This window comes from Oncorhynchus masou, unplaced genomic scaffold (genome assembly GCF_036934945.1).
Source record: "Oncorhynchus masou masou isolate Uvic2021 unplaced genomic scaffold, UVic_Omas_1.1 unplaced_scaffold_587, whole genome shotgun sequence".
In the NCBI taxonomy this organism is placed as follows: domain Eukaryota; kingdom Metazoa; phylum Chordata; class Actinopteri; order Salmoniformes; family Salmonidae; genus Oncorhynchus; species Oncorhynchus masou.
The window spans coordinates 348,441-371,078 of NW_027012291.1; the positions used below are offsets into that span (position 1 = coordinate 348,441).

At 47.1% G+C, this 22,638-nt stretch overlaps 1 protein-coding gene across 1 annotated transcript in view; it reads right to left on the minus strand.

Moving 5' to 3' along the window:
• The window catches only part of LOC135536274 (voltage-dependent T-type calcium channel subunit alpha-1I-like), a 193,216-nt gene that overhangs the window by 113,301 nt on the left and 57,277 nt on the right, over positions 1–22,638 (minus strand). Inside the window, 1 exon segment of the mRNA XM_064962634.1 lies at positions 5,524–5,621. Within this exon segment, the coding sequence (XP_064818706.1) occupies positions 5,524–5,621 (98 nt within the window).

A 22,638-nucleotide genomic window follows, 5' to 3' on the forward strand; every position in this document is an offset into this window, starting at 1 on the left:
AGGAAGCAGTTGTTTTCACTAAGCTTGACCTGCGGAACGCATACCATCTTGTGCGGATCAGACCTGGTGACGAGTGGAAGACCGCTTTCAACACGCCTACTGGTCACTATGAATACTTGGTGATGCCCTTCGGCCTGACCAACGCCCCAGCGGTGTTCCAAGCGCTCATAAACGATGTGCTTAGGGATATGCTTAACATATTTGTGTTCGTTTACTTGGATGACATCCTCATCTTTTCGAGCTCCCTTCAAGAACACACTAAGCATGTCAGACAAGTACTCAAACGCCTCCTGGACAGCCATCTGTACGTTAAGCCGGAAAAATGTGAATTCCATTCATCCCGAGTACAATTCCTGGGATTTGTAGTGGAACCCGGTCGAGTCCAAATGGACCCCAGGAAGGTAGGGGCGGTAGCGAATTGGCCCACCCCCAAATCCGTTAAGGAAGTTCAGCGTTTCCTGGGCTTCACAAACTTTTACCGCAAGTTCATCAAGAACTTCAGCTTGGTGGCAGCTCCTCTCTCAGCTTTAACCAAGGGTGGCAATGCAAGGTTTTTGTGGGGAAGAGAAGCTGAGACGGCCTTCCAAGGACTCAAGCAGCGCGTTCTCTCTGCTCCCATCCTGATACTACCGACTACGGATGAACCATTTGTGGTGGAGGTAGACGCATCAGAGGTTGGTGTTGGAGCTGTCCTGTCTCAGAGGGGTGAAGACAAGAAGCTTCATCCGTGCGCTTTCTTCTCACACCGGCTTAACCCGACTGAGAGGAACTACGATGTGGGGGATCGTGAACTCCTAGCGGTTAAGATGGCATTGAAGGAATGGAGACACTGGCTCGAGTGGGCTTCTCACCCGTTTCAAGTGCTTACGGACCACAAAAATCTGGAGTATATCCAGCAGGCGAAGCGGTTGAACTCTAGACAAGCTAGATGGTCTCTTTTCTTCAATCGATTCCAGTTTATCCTCACCTATCGGCCCGGGTCGAAGAATCTCAAACCGGATGCCCTGTCCCGAGTCTACGCTCCTGCCATTCGAGATGACACGGACATGCCTGTCCTTCCTGCTGCTAAGATTGTGGCTCCGATCTCGTGGCAAGTTGAGGATACCGTGAGACGTGCTCAAGCTAGCGAACCGGACCCGAAAGGAGGTCCTGCCAATCGGTTGTTTGTCCCCAAGGCAGTGAGGACTCAGGTCCTTCTGTGGGGGCACTCCTCTCGCCTCACCTGTCATCCGGGCGTAGGTCGCACCTTGGAGTTCATCCAGCGTAAGTTCTGGTGGCCTACCATAAGAGAAGACGTTGCCACTTTCGTCCAATGCCTGTCCCGTGTGCTGCCAGGGCAAATCTTCTCACCTCCGCCCTCAAGGACTCCTTCACCCTTTACCTGTTCCCCACAGACCCTGGTCCCATATCTCATTGGACTTTATTACTGGACTTCCTCCATCCCATGGCAATACTACTATCCTAGTCATAATCGACAGGTTTTCAAAGGCGGCCAGGTTCGTCCCTCTGACTAAGTTACCTTCTGCCAAGGAAACGGCTGAGTTGGTAATTAATCATGTGTTCCGAGTCTTCGGCATTCCTCAAGATATGGTTTCTGACAGAGGTCCCCAGTTCGCCTCAAGGTTTTGGAAGGCCTTCTGCCAACTCATGGGGGCTTCTGCCAGTCTATCTTCAGGGTACCATCCGGAGTCCAACGGCCAAACAGAGAGGATGAATCAAGAGCTGGAAACCACCCTCCGATGTATGACTCGTGACAACCCGTCCACATGGTCATCCTTTATTGTTTGGGCCGAATACGCGCACAACACCTTGCGCTCCTCCTCCACTGGTATGTCCCCGCACGAGTGTCAGTTTGGCTATGCTCCTCCATTGTTCCCGGACCAGGAGGCAGAAGTCAGAGTGCCTTCAGCCTTGAAGTTCGTCAGACGCTGTCGGCTTATGTGGAGGAAGACCCGTCTTAATCTTATGCGTTCCTCACAGAGGTACCAACAACAAGCCAACAGACGTCGCCGTCCCGGGCCTACCCTGCGCCCCGGCCAGAGAGTCTGGCTCTCCACAAGAGACTTACCTCTACGGGTGGAGTCTCGCAAGCTGTCCCAAAAATACATCGGTCCCTTCAAGGTTGCCAGGAGAGTTAACCCAGTTTCTTATCGCCTACACTTATCCAGATCCCTTAAGATTAATCCCACATTTCACATGTCATTGTTAAAACCTGTTGTTTTTTCTCCCCTTGTCCCGGCAGACAGACCTCCCCTCCGCCTCGTGTCATTGGAGGCCAGCCGGCTTATACCGTCCATCGGATACTGGATTCCCGCCGGGTGCAGCGGTCCTGGCAGTATCTGGTGGACTGGGAAGGCTACGGTCCCGAGGAGCGCTCCTGGGTTCCTGCCAAAGACATCCTGGACCCTGACCTCATTCGTCAGTTCAGGGCCCTCCACCCTGAGAGAGCTGGTAGGAACGTCAGGAGCCGTTCCTAGGGGGGATTCTGTCAGGATTTGGCCAGGGTTGTTCCGGGTTTTGGTCACTAGATGCCCCCATTGTGCTTTTTGACCTTATGTTTTTTCCCTTGTTCCCCATTATTATTTGCACCTGTGCCTCTTTTCCCCTGATTGTATTTAAACCCTTAGTTTCCCTCAGTTCTGTGCTCTGTGTTTGTATGTTAGCACCCAGCCCTAGTGTTCTGTGTATTCTTGTCGATTCCGGTGGATGCTCTTGTGGAATTCTGTTTTTGTTTTTGAGTATCTCTTGAGGCTTTTTTGTGCTATACCTACCACCTTTTGGATTTGCCATTTTGTATTGAAGGACTTCTCCTTTTTTACTTTATTAAATACACCGTCTTAAGTACTGCTGTGTCTGCCTCATCTTCTGGGTTCTGCTGACTATTCGTGGCTCAGTTGGTTAAGTGACTGTTTCTCACTCCGGAGACCCAGGTTCGTAACCGGGTCCTGACAGGTATCATCAGCTTTCTATAGGCTAGGTCTACTATAATTATTTCTCAACTTTCCTAATATTAAGCACATTGCTTCGCTTTACAACAGGAGTATAGCCTACCTGGCTGGCATGAAAATGAACCATGGGAAATGCGTCCTCCATTCGTTATTTAAGTGCATAGACCTCCATTCGCTATTTAAGTGCATAGTCCTCCATTCGCTAATCAAGTGCATAGTCCTCCATTCGCTAATCAAGTGCATAGTCCTCCATTCGCTATTTAAGTACATAGATGACATGTGTTTTTTTAATGGTCCATTCTAAATCAAAACATATATCACACATATATGATTTAGTATATGTAAAGACAACTTTAAATTAAGAATAGTCATGGGTGACAATATTAGCCAATCACTTGTGAATGATGCCCAGGTTGAATGATGCCCAGGTTGAATGATGCCCAGGTTGAATGATGCCCAGGTTGAATGATGCCCAGGTTGAATGATGCCCAGGTTGTGCATTAAGGCAAGAAACAGCGCAACTTTTTAAAATCGTAGTCACATAACTCGCACAACTCAACTAAAGTGGCCAAATAACTTCTTAAAATGAAGCACATGAATCCGCTTTATAACCAGTGTGGGGCTGACATGGCAGACATTGGCAGCTGGTTTCTAGTTTGGGGATCATTTTCACCATAAAAATACAGCTTTATAATAAAGCATTACATCCATAATCGCATTTAATCGCTAATTGATTCCATTTAGGAACAAACAACAAGGAGGAATGGGAAAAAATGTCAGTCTCTCGATGTGCAAAACTGATAGAGACATACCCCAAGCGACTTACAGCTGTAATCGCAGCAAAAGGTGGCGCTACAAAGTATTAACTTAAGGGGGCTGAATAATTTTGCACGCCCAATTTTTCAGTTTTTGATTTGTTAAAGTTTGAAATATCCAAAAAATGTCGTTCCACTTCATGATTGTGTCCCACTTGTTGTTGATTCTTCACAAAAAAATACAGTTTATATCTTTATGTTTGAAGCCTGAAATGTGGCAAAAGGTCGCAAAGTGCAAGGGGGCCGAATACTTTCGCAAGGCACTGTATATATATATATATATATATATAATGCGTGCAGTTGCTTCCCTGTCTTCATTTGTAGCCTACTTCTTATCTGAAATGCCTGTGAGAAGGACCTGATCAAGAGAGGGGCATTGGCTATAACCTACTAGACGTGAGTGAGAAGGGCCTCGGAGCACGGCAGCTGGGAGAAGGACCTGATCAAGAGAGGGGCATTGGCTATAACCTACTAGACGTGAGTGAGAAGGGCATCGGAGCACGGCAGCCGGGAGAAGGACCTGATCAAGAGAGGGGCATTGGCTATAACCTACTAGACGTGAGTGAGAAGGGCCTCGGAGCACGGCAGCCGGGAGAAGGACCTGATCAAGAGAGGGGCATTGGCTATAACCTACTAGACGTGAGTGAGAAGGGCCTCGGAGCACGGCAGCCGGGAGAAGGACCTGATCAAGAGAGGGGCATTGGCTATAACCTACTAGACGTGAGTGAGAAGGGCCTCGGAGCACGGCAGCCGGGAGAAGGGAATTATACTGTCATTAGCCTGTTATATTCAGACCAAGGGCTCAAAGGCCACTTTGGCCACAAAAGGCATGGATTTGTTTTGAGGGGCATTCTGGCCAAACAAGGGAGATGCTGCAGAGAAATGTGAGACCTGGTGAGAATATTATCAAGTGGTTGTCAAAATGTGTGTAGCTTGTTTTTTCAAATCATGGTTAGAGATCCATAATGCAGCCTTAGAATTTATTACACATCAAAACATATAGCCCAACGTTGTATCACAACTAATGTTGCATAAATAACTCAATTAAGGATATAGGAGGATCAGTTTATTTTTTAACTGCTCAACACAGAATAGCCGCATGTTTGGAGAAAGTATGCTATGTGTTTTATTCAGCTTTGTTCAATTGTATTCTTCGTACTTTAAAATAATATAAAATAATGCCACGGAATTCTAACCAAATGTTGTCTGCTAAATGAACCAGTGTAGCCCACAGCCATATGGCACAGCCATAGTCAGGGCCGAACATAAAGACAACCTCAGAGGATGCTATTCTGTTCTTCTGAAATTGACTACATTTTCTTCATATCATGTTTCTTTAGACCTGTCTAAAATAAATAAGGGATTTATCGTGATAGTGTAGGCTACATTAAATGGGTTTATTAGACTATTTAAATGTAGATGTTCCAAAGGCCTGCATTAGTGGCTTGAAGGCTGCGTGTGGAAGCCAGAAGATGCTCAATATGTATATGCTAATTAACTGTTAATTACCGTGAGACTGGCAGTTATTTGCTTGACAATCACCAGCTGACAAAATGTCATGTCCGCCACAGCCCGAACTGCAACTCAGTAAAACTCTAGAAATTGTTGCATGTTGCATTTATATTTCTGTTCAGTGTAATAGTAGTGGAGAATGTGTATGTAGCCTGGTCTCAGATCTGCGCTGTCTTGCCATAGTGGAAGCAGATCTGGGACTCGATCAGGCAGGTATTGTGTGATGGTGGGAACTATGGGAGACTTACTTGGAACTCTGTTGATGGCTTTGAGGGGTCTGAGGACCCTGACTGTCCTGATGGCTGAGAGGTTGATGTTCTGGAGGTCCAAGGAGTATTCTACCATCCTGGAGAAACAGGAACACAATACTGTTACAAACTGTTGAAACTCACACTGTTGAACTGAACAAACCCTCTGTCCTTACTAGATATTGTCAACGTTGTTAGTGGTATTTTTCTAGTTCAACATGTTAAAAGAAAACAGAGTGAAACCCAGTAACAGCACAGATCACACATCAGAGGATCTGTTCTATGTTTATGCTCTTATATTCATTCATATTCTTATATATGAATAAATATTTTCTCATGATTATTTATTTTCTTACTTCTGTATCTGTTTCCTAAATGTATTTAAAAGGAGAAACCCAAAGCCCTTACACAGTTGGGGGTTTGTAATGTAAAACTGGATGTGAATAAATGTTCACCCCCAATACACCCAGATAACCAGTCATCCACAGAGTTCAGAACCCTCAGTCCACACGACATCCATATTAGGAAGTCCCTCAGTTGTCAGACGAAACTCCCGTAGTTGACAGACAAAACTAGTCAGACAACTGAATGATTTCCTAATATGGATGCTGAACTAGTAAGTGTTGGAGTGGAGGTAATAGTCCCATCCGGCTCGAAGGACCATGAAACGCATGTAGGCATGCATGTAGTCACGCACGCACACACACACACGGAATGTTGGGATCCAGACCTACTTCCAGTCCATCCCTGTACCAGGAGAGAGAGAGAGGGGACAGAGAGAGAGAGGGGAAAGAGAGATAAGGAAAGTAAGAGCCAACCCTAGAACACCCCTAGGCATCCATTACCTCATCATAATCATCTCAACTGCAGGAATGAACAACGATGAAGACTCAGTTTAATATGCAGGAATACAAACTCAAAACACTAGTGAATTTGCAGATACCTGGGCCAACAGAACAGAGAGAGTCTGCCAGACTCAAGGCAGGGGAGTCAGAGAGAACTCAACTATGCACTGGAGCATTGCGCTGAGCTAGACTGACAGACAGTCTTACTGCAGTGAGAGGAACACACTCTACAGGGAGAGAGGAAGAGATGAGAACTGGTGTGAGGATACATTAAGGGTGTAGAGAAAAGCAGTAGCCCCTAGCTCTTAACCACTAGCTCCTAGCCAATAAGCAGTAGCCCCTTGCTGTGAAGCCTGCTTCTCCTTGCCGGTCAGTTAGTGCAGACAGAGGCCCAGACTGCAGACTAACTCCAGAGGGGGAGTGGGAGGTGAGGACAAGCGGGGGAGGTGTTTGGGGAGAAACAGACAGTGATCCAGTCAACCCAGACAGTTCATTCAGGCCAACTCCAGTGGGGAAGAGGACCTTACAAAAACAATACGACACATTTACACTTTCACTCCTGAAGAGATTGGAGAGAGAGAGAGAGAGAGAGAGAGAGAGGGAGAGAGACAGAGAGAGATAGAGAGGGGAGGGAGAGAGAGAGAGAGAGGGGGGGAGGGAGAGAGAGAGGGGGAGGGAGAGATAGAGAGGGGGAGGGAGAGAGAGAGAGAGAGAGAGAGGGAGGGAGAGAGAGAGAGAGGGGAGGGAGAGAGAGGGGAGGGAGAGAGAGAGAGGGGAGGGAGAGAGAGAGAGAGAGAGAGAGAGGGGGAGGGAGAGAGAGAGAGGGGAGCGAAAGAGAGAGAGAGAGAGAGAGAGGGGAGAGAGAGAGAGGGGAGGGAGAGACAGAGAGGGGAGGGAGAGATAGAGAGGGGGAGGGAGAGAGAGAGAGAGAGAGAGAGGGGAGGGAGAGAGAGAGAGAGAGAGGGAGGGAGAGAGAGGGAGGGAGAGAGAGAGAGGGGAGGGAGAGAGAGAGAGAGAGAGAGAGAGGGGAGGGAGAGAGAGAGAGGGGAGGGAAAGAGAGAGAGAGAGAGAGAGAGGGGAGAGAGAGAGAGGGGAGGGAGAGACAGAGAGGGGAGGGAGAGAGAGAGAGAGAGGAGGGAGATAGAGAGTGAGAGTAGAGAGAGAACAGGATTGGAGGGAGAGATTTGAGAGAGAAAGAGAGAGAGAGAGAGGGGAGCGAGAGAGAGAGAGAGAGAGAGAGAGAGAGTTGAGAGAGAACAAGATTGGAGGGAGAGATTTGAGAGAGAAAGAGAGTTAATGCAGGCTAACTCCAATGGGAAAGAAGACATGTGTCTAGATGGATTTAACAAGGACCTGAATACAATCAGTAGTTTCTTAGTCCCAACCCTATCAACGATCCCTTGGACCCTAACCAATATCCCCTATCCCCCCCAACCCTGCTCCCCTAACCACTATCCCCTATCCCCCCAACCCTGCTCCCCTAGACACTATCCCCTATCCTCTCCTAACCCTGCTCCCCTAGACACTATCCCCTATCCTCTCCTAACCCTGCTCCCCTAGACTCTATCCCCTGTCCTCTACAAGCCCTTCTCCCCTAGACACTATCCCCTATCCTCTCCTAACCCTGCTCCCCTAGACACTATCGCCTATCCACTCCTAGCCCTGCTCCCCTAGACACTATCCCCTATCCTCTACAAACCCTGCTCCCATAGAAACTATCCCCTATCCACTACAAGCCCTGCTCCCATACACTAGCCCCTATCCTCTACAAGCCCTAATCCCATAGAAACTATCCCCTATCCTCTACAAGACCTACTCCCCTAGACACTATCTCCTATCCTCTACAAGACCTACTCCCCTAGACACTATCCCCTATCCTCTACAAGCCCTGATCCCATAGACACTATCCCCTATCCTCTACAAGCCCTGATCCCATAGACACTTCTTATATATCCCATTTAGCAGACGCTTTTGTCCAAAGCGACTTACAAGTCGGCTGGGGCCACTACTTTTACATATGGGTGGCCCCAGCAGGAATCGAACCCACGACGCTTGGCGTTGCAAGCGCCATGCTCTACCGACTGAGCCACACAGGATCACACGAAAATACCCTCTTTTTTTTTTTTTGATACCCTCTTTACCTCTAAAATAACTGGATTATTAAATGGCAGAAGCTGAATCAGCCATGAACATAAAGGTTAAAGTGCATTGTGCATAGTGAGAATCCTACTAGATGGTCCTATTCCTAATACAGCATGGCATCCGTTTTACCAGATCTCCTCATAATCTAATATGACAGCCATGTTTCTACTGGAGAGAAGAGCAGAGAACTGGGGGGTCTGACAATACAAGCCAGAAGCTATAGAGTACAACTGGAGTACAACTTGAGAACTGCTGCCCTGCACTTTATCATTCACTCTGCCTCATCAGGTAGAGATTGGATGGAGAGAGAGAGAGAGAGAGAGAGAGAGACAGAGAGGGAGAGAGACAGAGAGAGAGAGAGAGACAGAGAGAGAGACAGAGAGAGAGAGTAGAGAGAGAGAGAGAGAGAGAGAGAGAGAGAGACACAGAGGGAGAGAGAGAGAGAGAGAGAGAGAGAGAGAGAGAGAGAGAGAGAGAGAGAGAGAGAGAGAGACAGAGAGAGACAGAGAGAGACAGAGAGAGACAGAGAGAGACAGAGAGACAGAGAGACAGAGAGAGAGAGTAGAGAGAGAGAGAGAGAGAGAGACAGAGAGAGACAGAGAGAGACAGAGAGACAGAGAGACAGAGAGAGAGAGAGAGAGAGAGAGAGAGAGAGTGGAGAGAGAGAGAGACAGAGAGAGAGAGAGTGGAGAGAGAGAGAGACAGAGAGAGAGAGAGAGAGAGAGAGAGAGAAAGAGGGACAGAGAGAGAGGGGGGAGAGAGAGAGGGAGAGAGAGAGAGAGAGTGAAGTGGAGATAGAGGGAGTTGGGAGAGGGAGGAAGGGTTGAGCGCCTGAAAATGGGTCCTGCCAATTTGGATCAGTTTTGCACCGATTTGAGATAGGGCCGAGACATCTCTGTGTCGAGATGCATTTCCTGATCAATATGGGTACCCCATCTACAACAATCCATGTTTTCGCTGCTTCTATGTCCTTCTTGAATGTGAACCAGAGAACTATGGCCTTACTTAAACTACATACTGTGTACTACTCATACTACAATTTTTGTAGAACACACTGTTTACTAATCATACTACAAACTATTTACAACACACTGTTTACTAATCATAACTACAAACTATTTACAACACACTGTTTACTAATCATACTACAATTTTTGTAGAACACACTGTTTACTAATCATACTACAAACTATTTACAACACACTGTTTACTAATCATAACTACAAACTATTTACAACACACTGTTTACTAATCATACTACAAACTATTTACAACACACTGTTTACTAATCATACTACAAACTATTTACAACACACTGTTTACTAATCATAACTACAAACTATTTACAACACACTGTTTACTAATCATACTACAAACTATTTAAAACACACTGTTTACTAATCATACTACAATCTATTTAGAACACACTGTTTACTAATCATACTACAAACTATTTAGAACACTCTGTTTCGTAAAACGTTTCAAGTTTTAATTGGCACATGGACAAGTAGGTGTTGTTTGGTCTTCGTCCCCGTGCCTTTATAGGGCCCGCTGTAATCTGGGTCAAATAAAACCCTGTTACGCATTCCTGCTCCTGTCTCCTGAACCTCTTCCTACCAGACAGAATAATCATCCATTAAGGGAGGCAGCAGGAATGGCCCGTCTGACGACGCTGCGTGCAACTGGGTCGCCCGGCTGATGTCGTTGCGCTGCTAGTGCGTCGGATGGGGGGGGGGGGTACTGTCATGGATCCCTCTGGAACTTTCATAGAGCACACCTGGTCCCTATTCCCACTGATTGTATATCTGTGCCCTTTGCTCAGCGTGGTGCTGTCGGTTATTGTATATATGTACCCTTTGCTCAGCGTGGTGCTGTCGGTTATTGTATATATGTACCCTTTGCTCAGCGTGGTGGTGTCGGTTATTGTATATATGTACCCTTTGCTCAGCGTGGTGCTGTTGGTTATTGTATATATGTGCCCTTTGCTCAGCGTGGTGCTGTCGGTTATTGTATATATGTACCCTTTGCTCAGCGTGGTGGTGTCGGTTATTGTATATATGTACCCTTTGCTCAGCGTGGTGCTGTTGGTTATTGTATATATGTGCCCTTTGCTCAGCGTGGTGCTGTCGGTTATTGTATATATGTACCCTTTGCTCAGCGTGGTGCTGTTGCTTATTGTATATATGTACCCTTTGCTCAGCGTGGTGGTGTCGGTTATTGTATATATGTACCCTTTGCTCAGCGTGGTGCTGTTGGTTATTGTATATATGTACCCTTTGCTCAGCGTGGTGCTGTTGCTTATTGTATATATGTACCCTTTGCTCAGCGTGGTGCTGTTGGTTATTGTATATATGTACCCTTTGCTCAGCGTGGTGCTGTTGGTTATTGTATATATGTACCCTTTGCTCAGCGTGGTGCTGTCGGTTATTGTTAGAATGTCAATTGGTGAGTGTGAGGACCTGTGCTGTGTGTTTTGGCTTTCGTGCCCTTGAGGATTCGCAGATGAATTCGGGTCTCGTCCCGTGTGGTATCATTGTGCGCCAGTGTTATTTATTCGAGGTTCTCCTCGCTCTTTTGTTTGGGTTTCAACCCTGTGTTTTTGTAACGTGTTTGTTTGGTCTGCGTCTCCTTGCCTTTACACGGCACAACGTCATTTGGGGGGGAATTTTTTAAAATTATTACGCATTCCTGCATCTGTCTCCCGATCGTTCAGACCAGAAGGCAAGAACGGGTTTTCAGACATGGCCATTGTCTCATTACAAGTGTGTTCCCATCGTTTAGTAACAGTAATCACAGCCATATCCCTGCTAAAGCCTGACACAAACACACACACATACCAAAATGAAGGAATAGCCGGAAGCAACGCATTGGTTTCTACTAAACAGTACGTTTAATAGTATGTAGATTTATGACAGATTTCAGACACATTCACTGAATAAATAAACACACACACACACACACATGCACACGCACACGCAGTAACAGTAACACATTTGGCATAAGAAGTCATTCAAAACGCCTGTGTAAGTTCCTTTGGGAAGGAATGTGGCATATCAATAATGAACAGAAGATCAATGGATGCAATATATTTAGTCTCAAAGGGGGAGGTTAGCAGCAGAGCAAGGGGCCACACACACACACACACACACACACACACACACACACACACACACACACACACACACTTCCCTTTTCTCTCTCTCGCCTTTCCTCTCTCCCCTTTCCTCTCTCCCCTTTCCCCTCTCTTCCCTTTCCTCTCTTCCCTTTCCTCTCTTCCCTTTCCTCTCTCCCCTTTCCTCTCTCTTCCCTTTCCCCTCTTCCCTTTCCTCTCTCTTCCCTTTCCTCTCTCCCCTTTCCCCTCTCTTCCCTTTCCTCTCTTCCCTTTCCTCTCTTCCCTTTCCTCTCTCCCCTTTCCTCTCTCTTCCCTTTCCCCTCTTCCCTTTCCTCTCTCTTCCCTTTCCTCTCTCTTCCCTTTCCTCTCTTTCCTTTCCTCTCTTCCCTTTCCTCTCTCCCCTTTCCTCTCTCTCCCTTTCCTCTCTCCCCTTTCCTCTCTCTCCCCTTTCCTCTCTCCCCTTTCCTCTCTCTTCCCTTTCCTCTCTCTTCCCATTCCTCTCTTTCCTTTCCTCTCTTCCCTTTCCTCTCTCCCCTTTCCTCTCTCTCCCCTTTCCTCTCTCCCCTTTCCTCTCTCCCCTTTCCTCTCTCTCCCCTTTCCTCTCTCCCCTTTCCTCTCTCTTCCCTTTCCTCTCTCTTCCCTTTCCTCTCTCCCCTTTCCTCTCTCCCCTTTCCTCTCTCCCCTTTCCTCTCTCTCCCCTTTCCTCTCTTTACTTTCCTCTCTCTTCCCTTTCCTCTCTCCCCTTTCCTCTCTCTCCCCTTTCCTCTCTTTACTTTCCTCTCTCTTCCCTTTCCTCTCTCCCCTTTCCTCTCTCCCCTTTCCTCTCTCTTCCCTTTCCTCTCTACCCTTTCCTGTCTCCCCTTTCCTCTCTTCCCTTTCCTCTCTCCCCTTTCCTCTCTCTTCCATTATCTCTCTCCCCTTACCTCTCTCCCCTTTCCTCTCTCCCCTTTTCTCTCTTCCCTTACCTCTCTCCCCTTTCCTCTCTCCCCTTTCTTCTCTCCCCTTTCCTCTCTCCCCTTCCTCTCTCCCCTTACCTCTCTCCCTTTCCTCTCTCCCTTTTCTCTCTTCCCTTACCTCTCTCCCCTTTCCTCTCTCCCCTTTCCTCTCTCCCCTTTCCTCTCTCCCCTTACCTCTCTCCCCTTACCTCTCTCCCCTTACCTCTCTCCCCTTTCCTCTCTCCCCTTTCCTCTCTCCCCTTACCTCTCTCCCCTTTCCTCTCTCCCCTTTTCTCTCTTCCCTTACCTCTCTCCCCTTTCCTCTCTCCCCTTTCTTCTCTCCCCTTTTCTCTCTTCCCTTTCCTCTCTTCCCCTTCCTCTCTCCCCTTTCCTCTCTTCCCTTTCCTCTCTTCCCTTTCCTCTCTTCCCTTTCCTCTCTCCACTTTCCTCTCTCTCCCCTTTCTCCTCTCTTCCCTTTCCTCTCTTCCCTTTCCTCTCCTTTCCTCTCTCATCTCTCTCCCCTTACCTCTCTCCCCTTTCCTCTCTCCCCTTTCCTTTCCTCTCTTCCCTTTCATCTCTTCCCTTTCCTCTCTCCCCTTTCCTCTCTCCCCTTTCTCCTCTCTTCCCTTTCCTCTCTTCCCTTTCCTCTCCTTTCCTCTTTCTTCCCTTTCCTCTCTTCCCTTTCCTCTCTCCCATTTCCTCTCTCCCCTTTCCTCTCTCTTCCCTTTCCTCTCGTTCCTTTCCTCTCTTCCCCTTCCTCTCTCCCCTTTCCTCTCTTCCCTTTCCTCTCTTCCCTTTCCTCTCTCCCCTTTCCTCTCTCTCCCCTTTCCTCTCTCTCCCCTTTCCTCTCTTCCCTTTCCTCTCTCTTCCCTTTCCTCTCTTCCCTTTCCTCTCTCCCCTTTCCTCTCTCTCCCCTTTCCTCTCTTCCCTTTCCTCTCTCTTCCCTTTCCTCTCTTCCCTTTCCTCTCTCCCCTTTCCTCTCTCTCCCCTTTCCTCTCTCTCCCCTTCCTCTCTTCCCTTTCCTCTCTCTTCCCTTTCCTCTCTCCCCTTTCCTCTCTCCCCTTTCCTCTCTCTCCCCTTTCCTCTCTCTCCCCTTTCCTCTCTTCCCTTTCCTCTCTCTTCCCTTTCCTCTCTTCCCTTTCCTCTCTCCCCTTTCCTCTCTCTCCCCTTTCCTCTCTCTCCCCTTTCCTCTCTTTCCTTTCCTCTCCCCCTTTCCTCTCTCTCCCCTTTCCCCCTCCTCTTTCCTCTCTCTTCCCTTTCCTCTCTCCCCTTTCCTCTCTCTTCCCTTTCCTCTCTTCCCTTTCCTCTCTTCCCTTTCCTCTTTTCCCTTTCCTCTCTTCCCTTTCCTCTCTTTCCTTTCCTCTCTTCCCTTTCCTCTCTCCCCTTTCCTCTCTCTCCCCTTTCCTCTCTCTCCCCTTTCCTCTCTTCCCTTTCCTCTCTCTCCCCTTTCCCCCCTCCCCTTTCCTCTCTCTTCCCTTTCCTCTCTCCTTCCTTTTCTTATCTTCTCCTCTTTGTATCGAGCCTTCCATTGTTGTTGTGATTGACGTCTGTGTGTATGTGTGTGTGTGTGTGTCTGTGTGTCTACCCTTCTGTTGTCATTCGAGGTGTGTGTGTATTCTTGGTGTGAGAGTTATAACGAGGTCCTGTTATACCTCCTGCTTAAAGATTCACCAGGGTGTGTGTGTGTGTGTGTGTGTGTGTGTGTGTGTGTGTGTGTGTGTGTGTGTGTGTGTGTGTGTGTGTGTGTGTGTGTGTGTGTGTGTGTGTGTGTGTGTGTGTGTGTGTGTGTGTGTGTGTGTGTGTGTGTGTGAGAGAGTAAACCTGGCCTGAGTCTGACAACAGCTGGTCGTGACTAGTTGAAACACCCCCTCTATACACATTCTCTCCACTGTGTCTCGATACCTCACTGTAACAACTACATGTCTCTAGACCTCATTATAACAGCTACATGTCTCTATACCTCATTATAACAACTACATGTCTCTCTACCTCATTATAACAACGACATGCCTCTCTACCTCACTATAACAACTACATGTCTCTATACCTCACTATAACAACTACATGTCTCTATACCTCACTATAACAACTACATGTCTCTCTACCTCACTACAACAACTAAATGTCTCTCCACCTCACTATAACAAATATATGTCTCTCTACCTCATTATAACAACTGCATGTCTCTCTACCTCACTATAACAACTGCATGTCTCTCTACCTCACTATAACAACTACATGTCTCTATACCTCATTATAACAACTACATGTCTCTCTACCTCAGATTTGATGTACGCATAAATGTATATAAATATTCAGGTCTCCCATCACAGCTATATATCAATTATAATCTCCCATCTGTTCTCATTGAGAAGTTGGCAGCTTGGAAGGGAAGAGGAGGATAGTTGAGATGCATAGGCATATACACACACACACGCAGGCACGCACGCACGCACGCACGCACACACGCACACACACACACACACACACACACACACACACACACACACACACACACACACACACACACACACACACACACACACACACACACACACACACACACGCACGCACGCACGCACGCACGCACACACACACACACACACACACACACACACACACACACACACACACACACACACACACACACACACACACACACACACACACACACATACTCCAGCTGAATCTAGGCGTAGCCCATGGTGATCTTAGGCTTGTGTGCGGCTGAAGCTCCCGGCGAACAATTCTTGTCCTGACATTGCTTCCAGAGGCAGTTTGGAAATTGATAGTGAGTGTTGCAACAGACGAAAGACCATTTTTACGCGCTTCAGCATTCGGCAGACCCGCTGTGTGAGTTGTGTGGCCCAACACTCCACGGCTGAGCTATTGTTGCACTTCACAATAACACCATGTACAGGTGACCGGGGCAGCTCTAGCAGGGTGAACGGACTGACTTGTTGGAAAGGTGGCGTCCTATGACGGTCCCACATTGAAAGTCTCTAAGTGCTTCAGTAAGGCAATTCTACTGCCAATGTTTGTTTATGTAGATTGCATGGCTGTGTGCTTGATTTTATACACCTGTCAGCAACGTGTGTGGCTGAAATAGCTGAATCCACTCATTTGTGTCCACATACATGTGTACATATAGTGTATAAACAAACACACTCACAAAGAAGAGACACACACCACGAACAACACTAGAATACATGCAAATACCTACACAAATAGGCAAATACAAGTTTAAAACACACACACTTACATCGATCTGACAACTTCCCCTAATTGAAATTCCTTTCGCCAGAAGGAGATTTCTACCTCCCCTCTGCCAACCTGCAGCAGCTGTTTCTATACACACACATCAATTAACTCTACAGCTACAGCGGAATGATGCAATGTCCTGTCTGTCTGAAGGTTTCCCTTAATCTGTCTTTTGATTGTCCCTGCCTCTCTGCACCTCTATGTGCCTCTCTGCACCTCTCTGCACCTTTTAATTTTTTATTTTACCTTTATTTTACTAGGCAAGTCAGTTAAGAACAAATTCTTATTTTCAATGACGGCCTAGGAACAGTGGGTTAACTGCCTGTTCAGGGGCAGAACGACAGATTTTGTACATTGTCAGCTCGGGGATTTGAACTTGCAACCTTTCGGTTACTAGTCCAATGCTCTAACCACGAGGCTACCCTGCCTCCCCAATGTGCCTCTCTGCACCTCTATGTGCCTCTCTGCACCTCTCTGCGCCTCTATGCGCCTCTCTGCACCTCTATGTGCCTCTCTGCACCTCTCTGCGCCTCTATGCGCCTCTCTGCGCCTCTATGCGCCTCTCTGCGCCTCTATGCGCCTCTCTGCGCCTCTATGTGCCTCTCTGCGCCTCTATGTGCCTCTCTGCGCCTCTCTGCGCCCGTCTGCGCCTCTCTACACCTATCTGTGCCTAATCTTACTGATCTGATTGACTGGTATAGGGTTTCCTGAGGGTGTGTCTGTGTCGTAGTTGAGTACTATTCTGACCCTCCCTCTGAGCCTTGTCTATCAACCATTATTCAGTTCAGCCAGTGCTCTAGGGCTCTCTGGGTGTTGTCATGCTCTCTCTCAGTTAATGTCTTTGTTTTATGTGGGAGAATAGAAGGGTATTATTACTGAGTGCAGTCGCAGCATCCAGTCTGTGGATGACATCATTCTATACTCCCCCTTCTCTCTCTCTCTCTCTCTTGCCGGCAAGGCAACCACAGCATTCTGCAGTGATACGATGTCCCAGGTGACTACCTCTTGAAGCTGGCTGAGAGAATGCCAGAGAGTGTGCAAAGCTGTCATCAAAGAATGAGGTGGCTACTTTGAAGAATATTTTTATTTTAACGTTTGTTTGGTTACTACATGATTCCATATGTGTCATGTCATAGTTTTGACGTCTTCACTATTTTCCGACTAGAAAGTAGTAAAAATTTTAAAAAAACTTGAATGAGTAGATGTGTCCAAATGTTTGACTGGTACTGCAGAGAAAGAGAGATGGAGAGAGAGATGGAGAAACCATCGGTATATTAGTGATCCCTGTTACTGATCCCTCCTCTCTCTCTCTCTCTCTCCATCTCTCTTTAGCTATATAGCTAGGAAGCGCTCCTACACATTAAGATCAGTGCCACTCAACTAAAGCTAATGCTATTGCTGCCCTTGGCATGCACTGAGCTAGCATGATATAGGACAAGGCTACCGTACACAGGGCTATCACAGGCAACCCTACGGCTACGGCTGAGGACAGGAACACATACAAGAAGTCCCAATATGAACTCAGCACAGTCATCAAACAAGCAAGAGGACAATATAGGAAAAATGTGAAATCATATTACACAGGCTCCAACACATGTTGCATGTGGCAGAGGCTGCAGGTCATTACAGAATGCAAAGGAAGACCCAGCCGTGATCTGCCCAACGATGCCTCTCTACCAGAAGAACTCAATACATTATATACAGGCTTCGACAGTAACAACACCGTGCCATGCATGAGGGCCCCCGCCGACACAGATGACCGGATGATCTCACTCTCCGACGCTCATGTGGTAAGGACTTTAATCAGGTCAACACTCGCAAGGCCGCGGGGCAGGAAAATGTTCCAGGGCGCTTTCTCAGAGCATGTGCTGAACAGCTGGCAGTCATATTCACAGTCATTTACAACCTCTGTAATGCCCAGATGTCTTACACTGACTACCATCATTCCTGTTCCCAATAACCCCAAGGCTTCATGCCAGAATGACTACCACCCTGTAGAACTCACATTGGTAATCATTAACTATAAGGCTTCATTCCAAAATGACTTCCACCCTCTAGAACTCACATTGGTAATCATTAACTCTAAGGCTTCATGCCAGAATGACTACCACCCTTGTAGAACTCACATTGATAATCATTAACTCTAAGGCTTCATTCCAGAATGACTACCACCCTGTGGTACTCACATTGGTCATCATTAACTATAAGGCTTCATGCCAGAATGACTACCAACCCGTAGAACTCACATTGATAATCATTAACTCTAAGGCTTCATTCCAGAATGACTACCACCCTGTAGTACTCACATTGGTCATCATTAACTATAAGGCTTCATGCCAGAATGACTACCACCCTGTAGAACTCACATTGGTAATCATTAACTCTAAGGCTTCATGCCAGAATGACTACCACCCCGTAGAACTCACATTGGTCATCATTAACTCTAAGGCTTCATGCCAGAATGACTTCCACCCTGTAGAACTCACATTGGTAATCATGAAGCTTTGAAAGGCTGGTTATGGCACACCTCAACCCATCCCAGACACCGAGACTCACTCCAATTTGCATACCGCCCAAACAGATCCATAGGTGACGAAATCTCAACTGCACTAAAATACTAAAACGTAGACATGTGCATGAAAGTAGTTATACATTTGCAAAATGTCTCTCTGCCCCATGGCAAAATGTGTACAATTCTCCAGACACACACACACACCCAACACTAGTCAAGGGTGACAGGTAAGGTGGAGTTGATATGACTAGTCTCTCAAAGCACTTCATGATGACACAAGTGAGTGCTACGGATAGTCATTTAGTTGAGATAGCTTCAGTTTCTTGGGTACAGGAACAACGTTGGACATCTTGTAGCAAGTGGGGACAACAGACTGCACATCAACCTTATCCATAGTACAAACAAACAGGCAGGGGTCCAAAGGTTAAGGGTTGTCGGAGCTGTGCTGCTCTTGTAATGCACTCCTTCTGCTTGTTTTCTTGTAATGCACTCCTCCTGCTTGTTTTCTTGTAATGCACTCCTTCTGCTTGTTTTCATGTAATGCACTCCTCCTGCTTGTTTTCTTGTAATGCACTCCTTCTGCTTGTTTTCTTGTAATGCACTCCTCCTGCTTGTTTTCTTGTAATGCACTCCTCCTGCTTGTTTTCTTGTAATGCAATCCTGCTTGTTTTCTTGTAATGCACTCCTTCTGCTTGTTTTCTTGTAATGCACTCCTCCTGCTTGTTTTCTTGTAATGCAATCCTGCTTGTTTTCTTGTAATGCACTCCTTCTGCTTGTTTTCTTGTAATGCACTCCTTCTGCTTGTTTTCATGTAATGCACTCCTCCTGCTTGTTTTCTTGTAATGCACTCCTTCTGCTTGTTTTCTTGTAATGCACACCTCCTGCTTGTTTTCTTGTAATGCACTCCTCCTGCTTGTTTTCTTGTAATGCACTCCTGCTTGTTTTCTTGTAATGCACTCCTCCTGCTTGTTTTCTTGTAATGCACTCCTTCTGCTTGTTTTCTTGTAATGCACTCCTTCTGCTTGTTTTCTTGTAATGCACACCTCCTGCTTGTTTTCTTGTAATGCACTCCTCCTGCTTGTTTTCTTGTAATGCACTCCTGCTTGTTTTCTTGTAATGCACTCCTCCTGCTTGTTTTCTTGTAATGCACTCCTTCTGCTTGTTTTCTTGTAATGCACTCCTTCTGCTTGTTTTCTTGTAATGCACTCCTGCTTGTTTTCTTGTAATGCACTCCTTCTGCTTGTTTTCTTGTAATGCACTCCTCCTGCTTGTTTTCTTGTAATGCACTTCTTCTGCTTGTTTTCTTGTAATGCACTCCTTCTGCTTGTTTTCTTGTAATGCACTCCTCCTGCTTGTTTTCTTGTAATGCACTCCTCCTGCTTGTTTTCTTGTAATGCACTCCTTCTGCTTGTTTTCTTGTAATGCACTCCTCCTGCTTGTTTTCATGTAATGCACTCCTCCTGCTTGTTTTCTTGTAATGCACTCCTCCTGCTTGTTTTCATGTAATGCACTCCTCCTGCTTGTTTTCTTGTAATGCACTCCTTCTGCTTGTTTTCTTGTAATGCACTCCTTCTGCTTGTTTTCTTGTAATGCACCCCTCCTGCTTGTTTTCTTGTAATGCACTCCTTCTGCTTGTTTTCATGTAATGCACTCCTCCTGCTTGTTTTCTTGTAATGCACTCCTTCTGCTTGTTTTCTTGTAATGCACTCCTCCTGCTTGTTTTCTTGTAATGCACTCCTCCTGCTTGTTTTCTTGTAATGCACTCCTCCTGCTTGTTTTCTTGTAATGCACTCCTCCTGCTTGTTTTCTTGTAATGCACTCCTCCTGCTTGTTTTCTTGTAATGCACTCCTTCTGCTTGTTTTCTTGTAATGCACTTCTCCTGCTTGTTGTCTTGTAATGCACTCCTTCTGCTTGTTTTCTTGTAATGCACTCCTTCTGCTTGTTTTCTTGTAATGCACTCCTTCTGCTTGTTTTCTTGTAATGCACTCCTTCTGCTTGTTTTCTTGTAATGCACTCCTCCTGCTTGTTTTCTTGTAATGCACTCCTCCTGCTTGTTGTCTTGTAATGCACTCCTCCTGCTTGTTTTCTTGTAATGCACTCCTTCTGCTTGTTTTCTTGTAATGCACTCCTTCTGCTTGTTTTCTTGTAATGCACTCCTTCTGCTTGTTTTCTTGTAATGCACTCCTCCTGCTTGTTGTCTTGTAATGCACTCCTTCTGCTTGTTTTCTTGTAATGCACTCCTTCTGCTTGTTTTCTTGTAATGCACTCCTTCTGCTTGTTTTCTTGTAATGCACTCCTTCTGCTTGTTTTCTTGTAATGCACTCCTCCTGCTTGTTTTCTTGTAATGCACTCCTCCTGCTTGTTGTCTTGTAATGCACTCCTCCTGCTTGTTTTCTTGTAATGCACTCCTTCTGCTTGTTTTCTTGTAATGCACTCCTTCTGCTTGTTTTCTTGTAATGCACTCCTTCTGCTTGTTTTCTTGTAATGCACTCCTCCTGCTTGTTGTCTTGTAATGCACTCCTTCGGCTTGTTTTCTTGTAATGCACTCCTTCTGCTTGTTTTCTTGTAATGCACTCCTTCTGCTTGTTTTCTTGTAATGCACTCCTTCTGCTTGTTTTCTTGTAATGCACTCCTCCTGCTTGTTTTCATGTAATGCACTCCTCCTGCTTGTTGTCTTGTAATGCACTCCTCCTGCTTGTTTTCTTGTAATGCACTCCTCCTGCTTGTTGTCTTGTAATGCACTCCTCCTGCTTGTTTTCTGCACCGCACGTGTGTGTGTTGGGGGGGGGGGGTAACCCCCTCCTCCCTGCCATTCCCTCGCTGTGTGTGGCTGTCACACTATTGCAGGGGAGGATGAGGGACACACCGTCATGGTTGGGGAAGCACTTCACTTGTGCACACACTGACTATAGACTTGGCACTGAGACATAGAAACAGGTCCATCCATCTGGCATCCGCTTATGTAAACAATGTTGAAGAAGGATTAAGAGTGAACAGGAAAGAGAGAGGGGAGAGGGGGAAGAGAGATGGAGGAGAGAGGGGAGAGGAGGAAGAAAGATGGCGGAGAGAGGGGAGAGGGGGAAAAGAGATGGAGGAGAGAGGGGAGAGGGGGAAGAGAGATGGAGTAGAGAGGGGAGAGGGGGAAGAGAGATGGAGGAGAGAGGGGAGAGGAGGAAGAAAGATGGCGGAGAGAGGGGAGAGGGGGAAAAGAGATGGAGGAGAGAGGGGAGAGGGGGAAGAGAGATGGAGTAGAGAGGGGAGAGGGGGAAGAGAGATGGAGGAGAGAGGGGAGAGGAGGAAGAAAGATGGCGGAGAGAGGGGAGAGGGGGAAAAGAGATGGAGGAGAGAGGGGAGAGGGGGAAGAGAGATGGAGTAGAGAGGGGAGAGGGGGAAGAGAGATGGAGGAGAGAGAGGAAAGGGGAAGAGAGATGGAGGAGAGAGGGGAGAGGGGGAAGAGAGATGGAGGAGAGAGAGGAAAGGGGAAGAGAGATGGAGGAGAGAGAGGAGAGGGGAAGAGAGATGGAGGAGACAGGGAAGAGAGGTGGAGTAGAGATGGAGGAGAGAGGGAGAGGGGGAAGAAAGATGGAGTAGAGAGGGGAAGAGAGATGGAGGAGAGAGGGGAGAGGGGGAAGAGAGGTGGAGTAGAGACAGAGGAGAGTGGGGAGAGGGGGAAGAGAGATGGAGAAGAGAGGGGAGAGGGGGAAGAGAGATGAGGGAGAGAGGGGAGAGGGGGAAGAGAGATGGAGGAGAGAGGGGAGAGGGGGAAGAGAGATGGAGGAGAGAGGGAGAGGGGGAAGAGAGGTGGAGTAGAGACAGAGGAGAGTGGGGAGAGGGGGAAGAGAGATGGAGAAGAGAGGGGAGAGGGGGAAGAGAGATGAGGGAGAGAGGGGAGAGGGGGAAGAGAGATGGAGGAGATGGAGGGGAGATGGAAGAGAGATGGAGGAGAGAGACAATAAGGTGTTTTTCCACTGGGGGGATTTACAACAGTTAGAGTCCTGGGCCTGGGCCAGAAACTAATAGGACTGTAATGGTGTTTTTCCACTGGGGGGGATTTACAACAGTTAGAGTCCTGGGCCTGGGCCAGAAACTAATAGGACTGTAATGGTGTTTTTCCACTGGGGGGGATTTACAACAGTTAGAGTCCTGGGCCTGGGCCAGAAACTAATAGGACTGTAATGGTGTTTTTCCACTGGGGGGATTTACAACAGTTAGAGTCCTGGGCCTGGGCCAGAAACTAATAGGACTGTAATGGTGTTTTTCCACTGGGGGGGATTTACAACAGTTAGAGTCCTGGGCCTGGGCCAGAA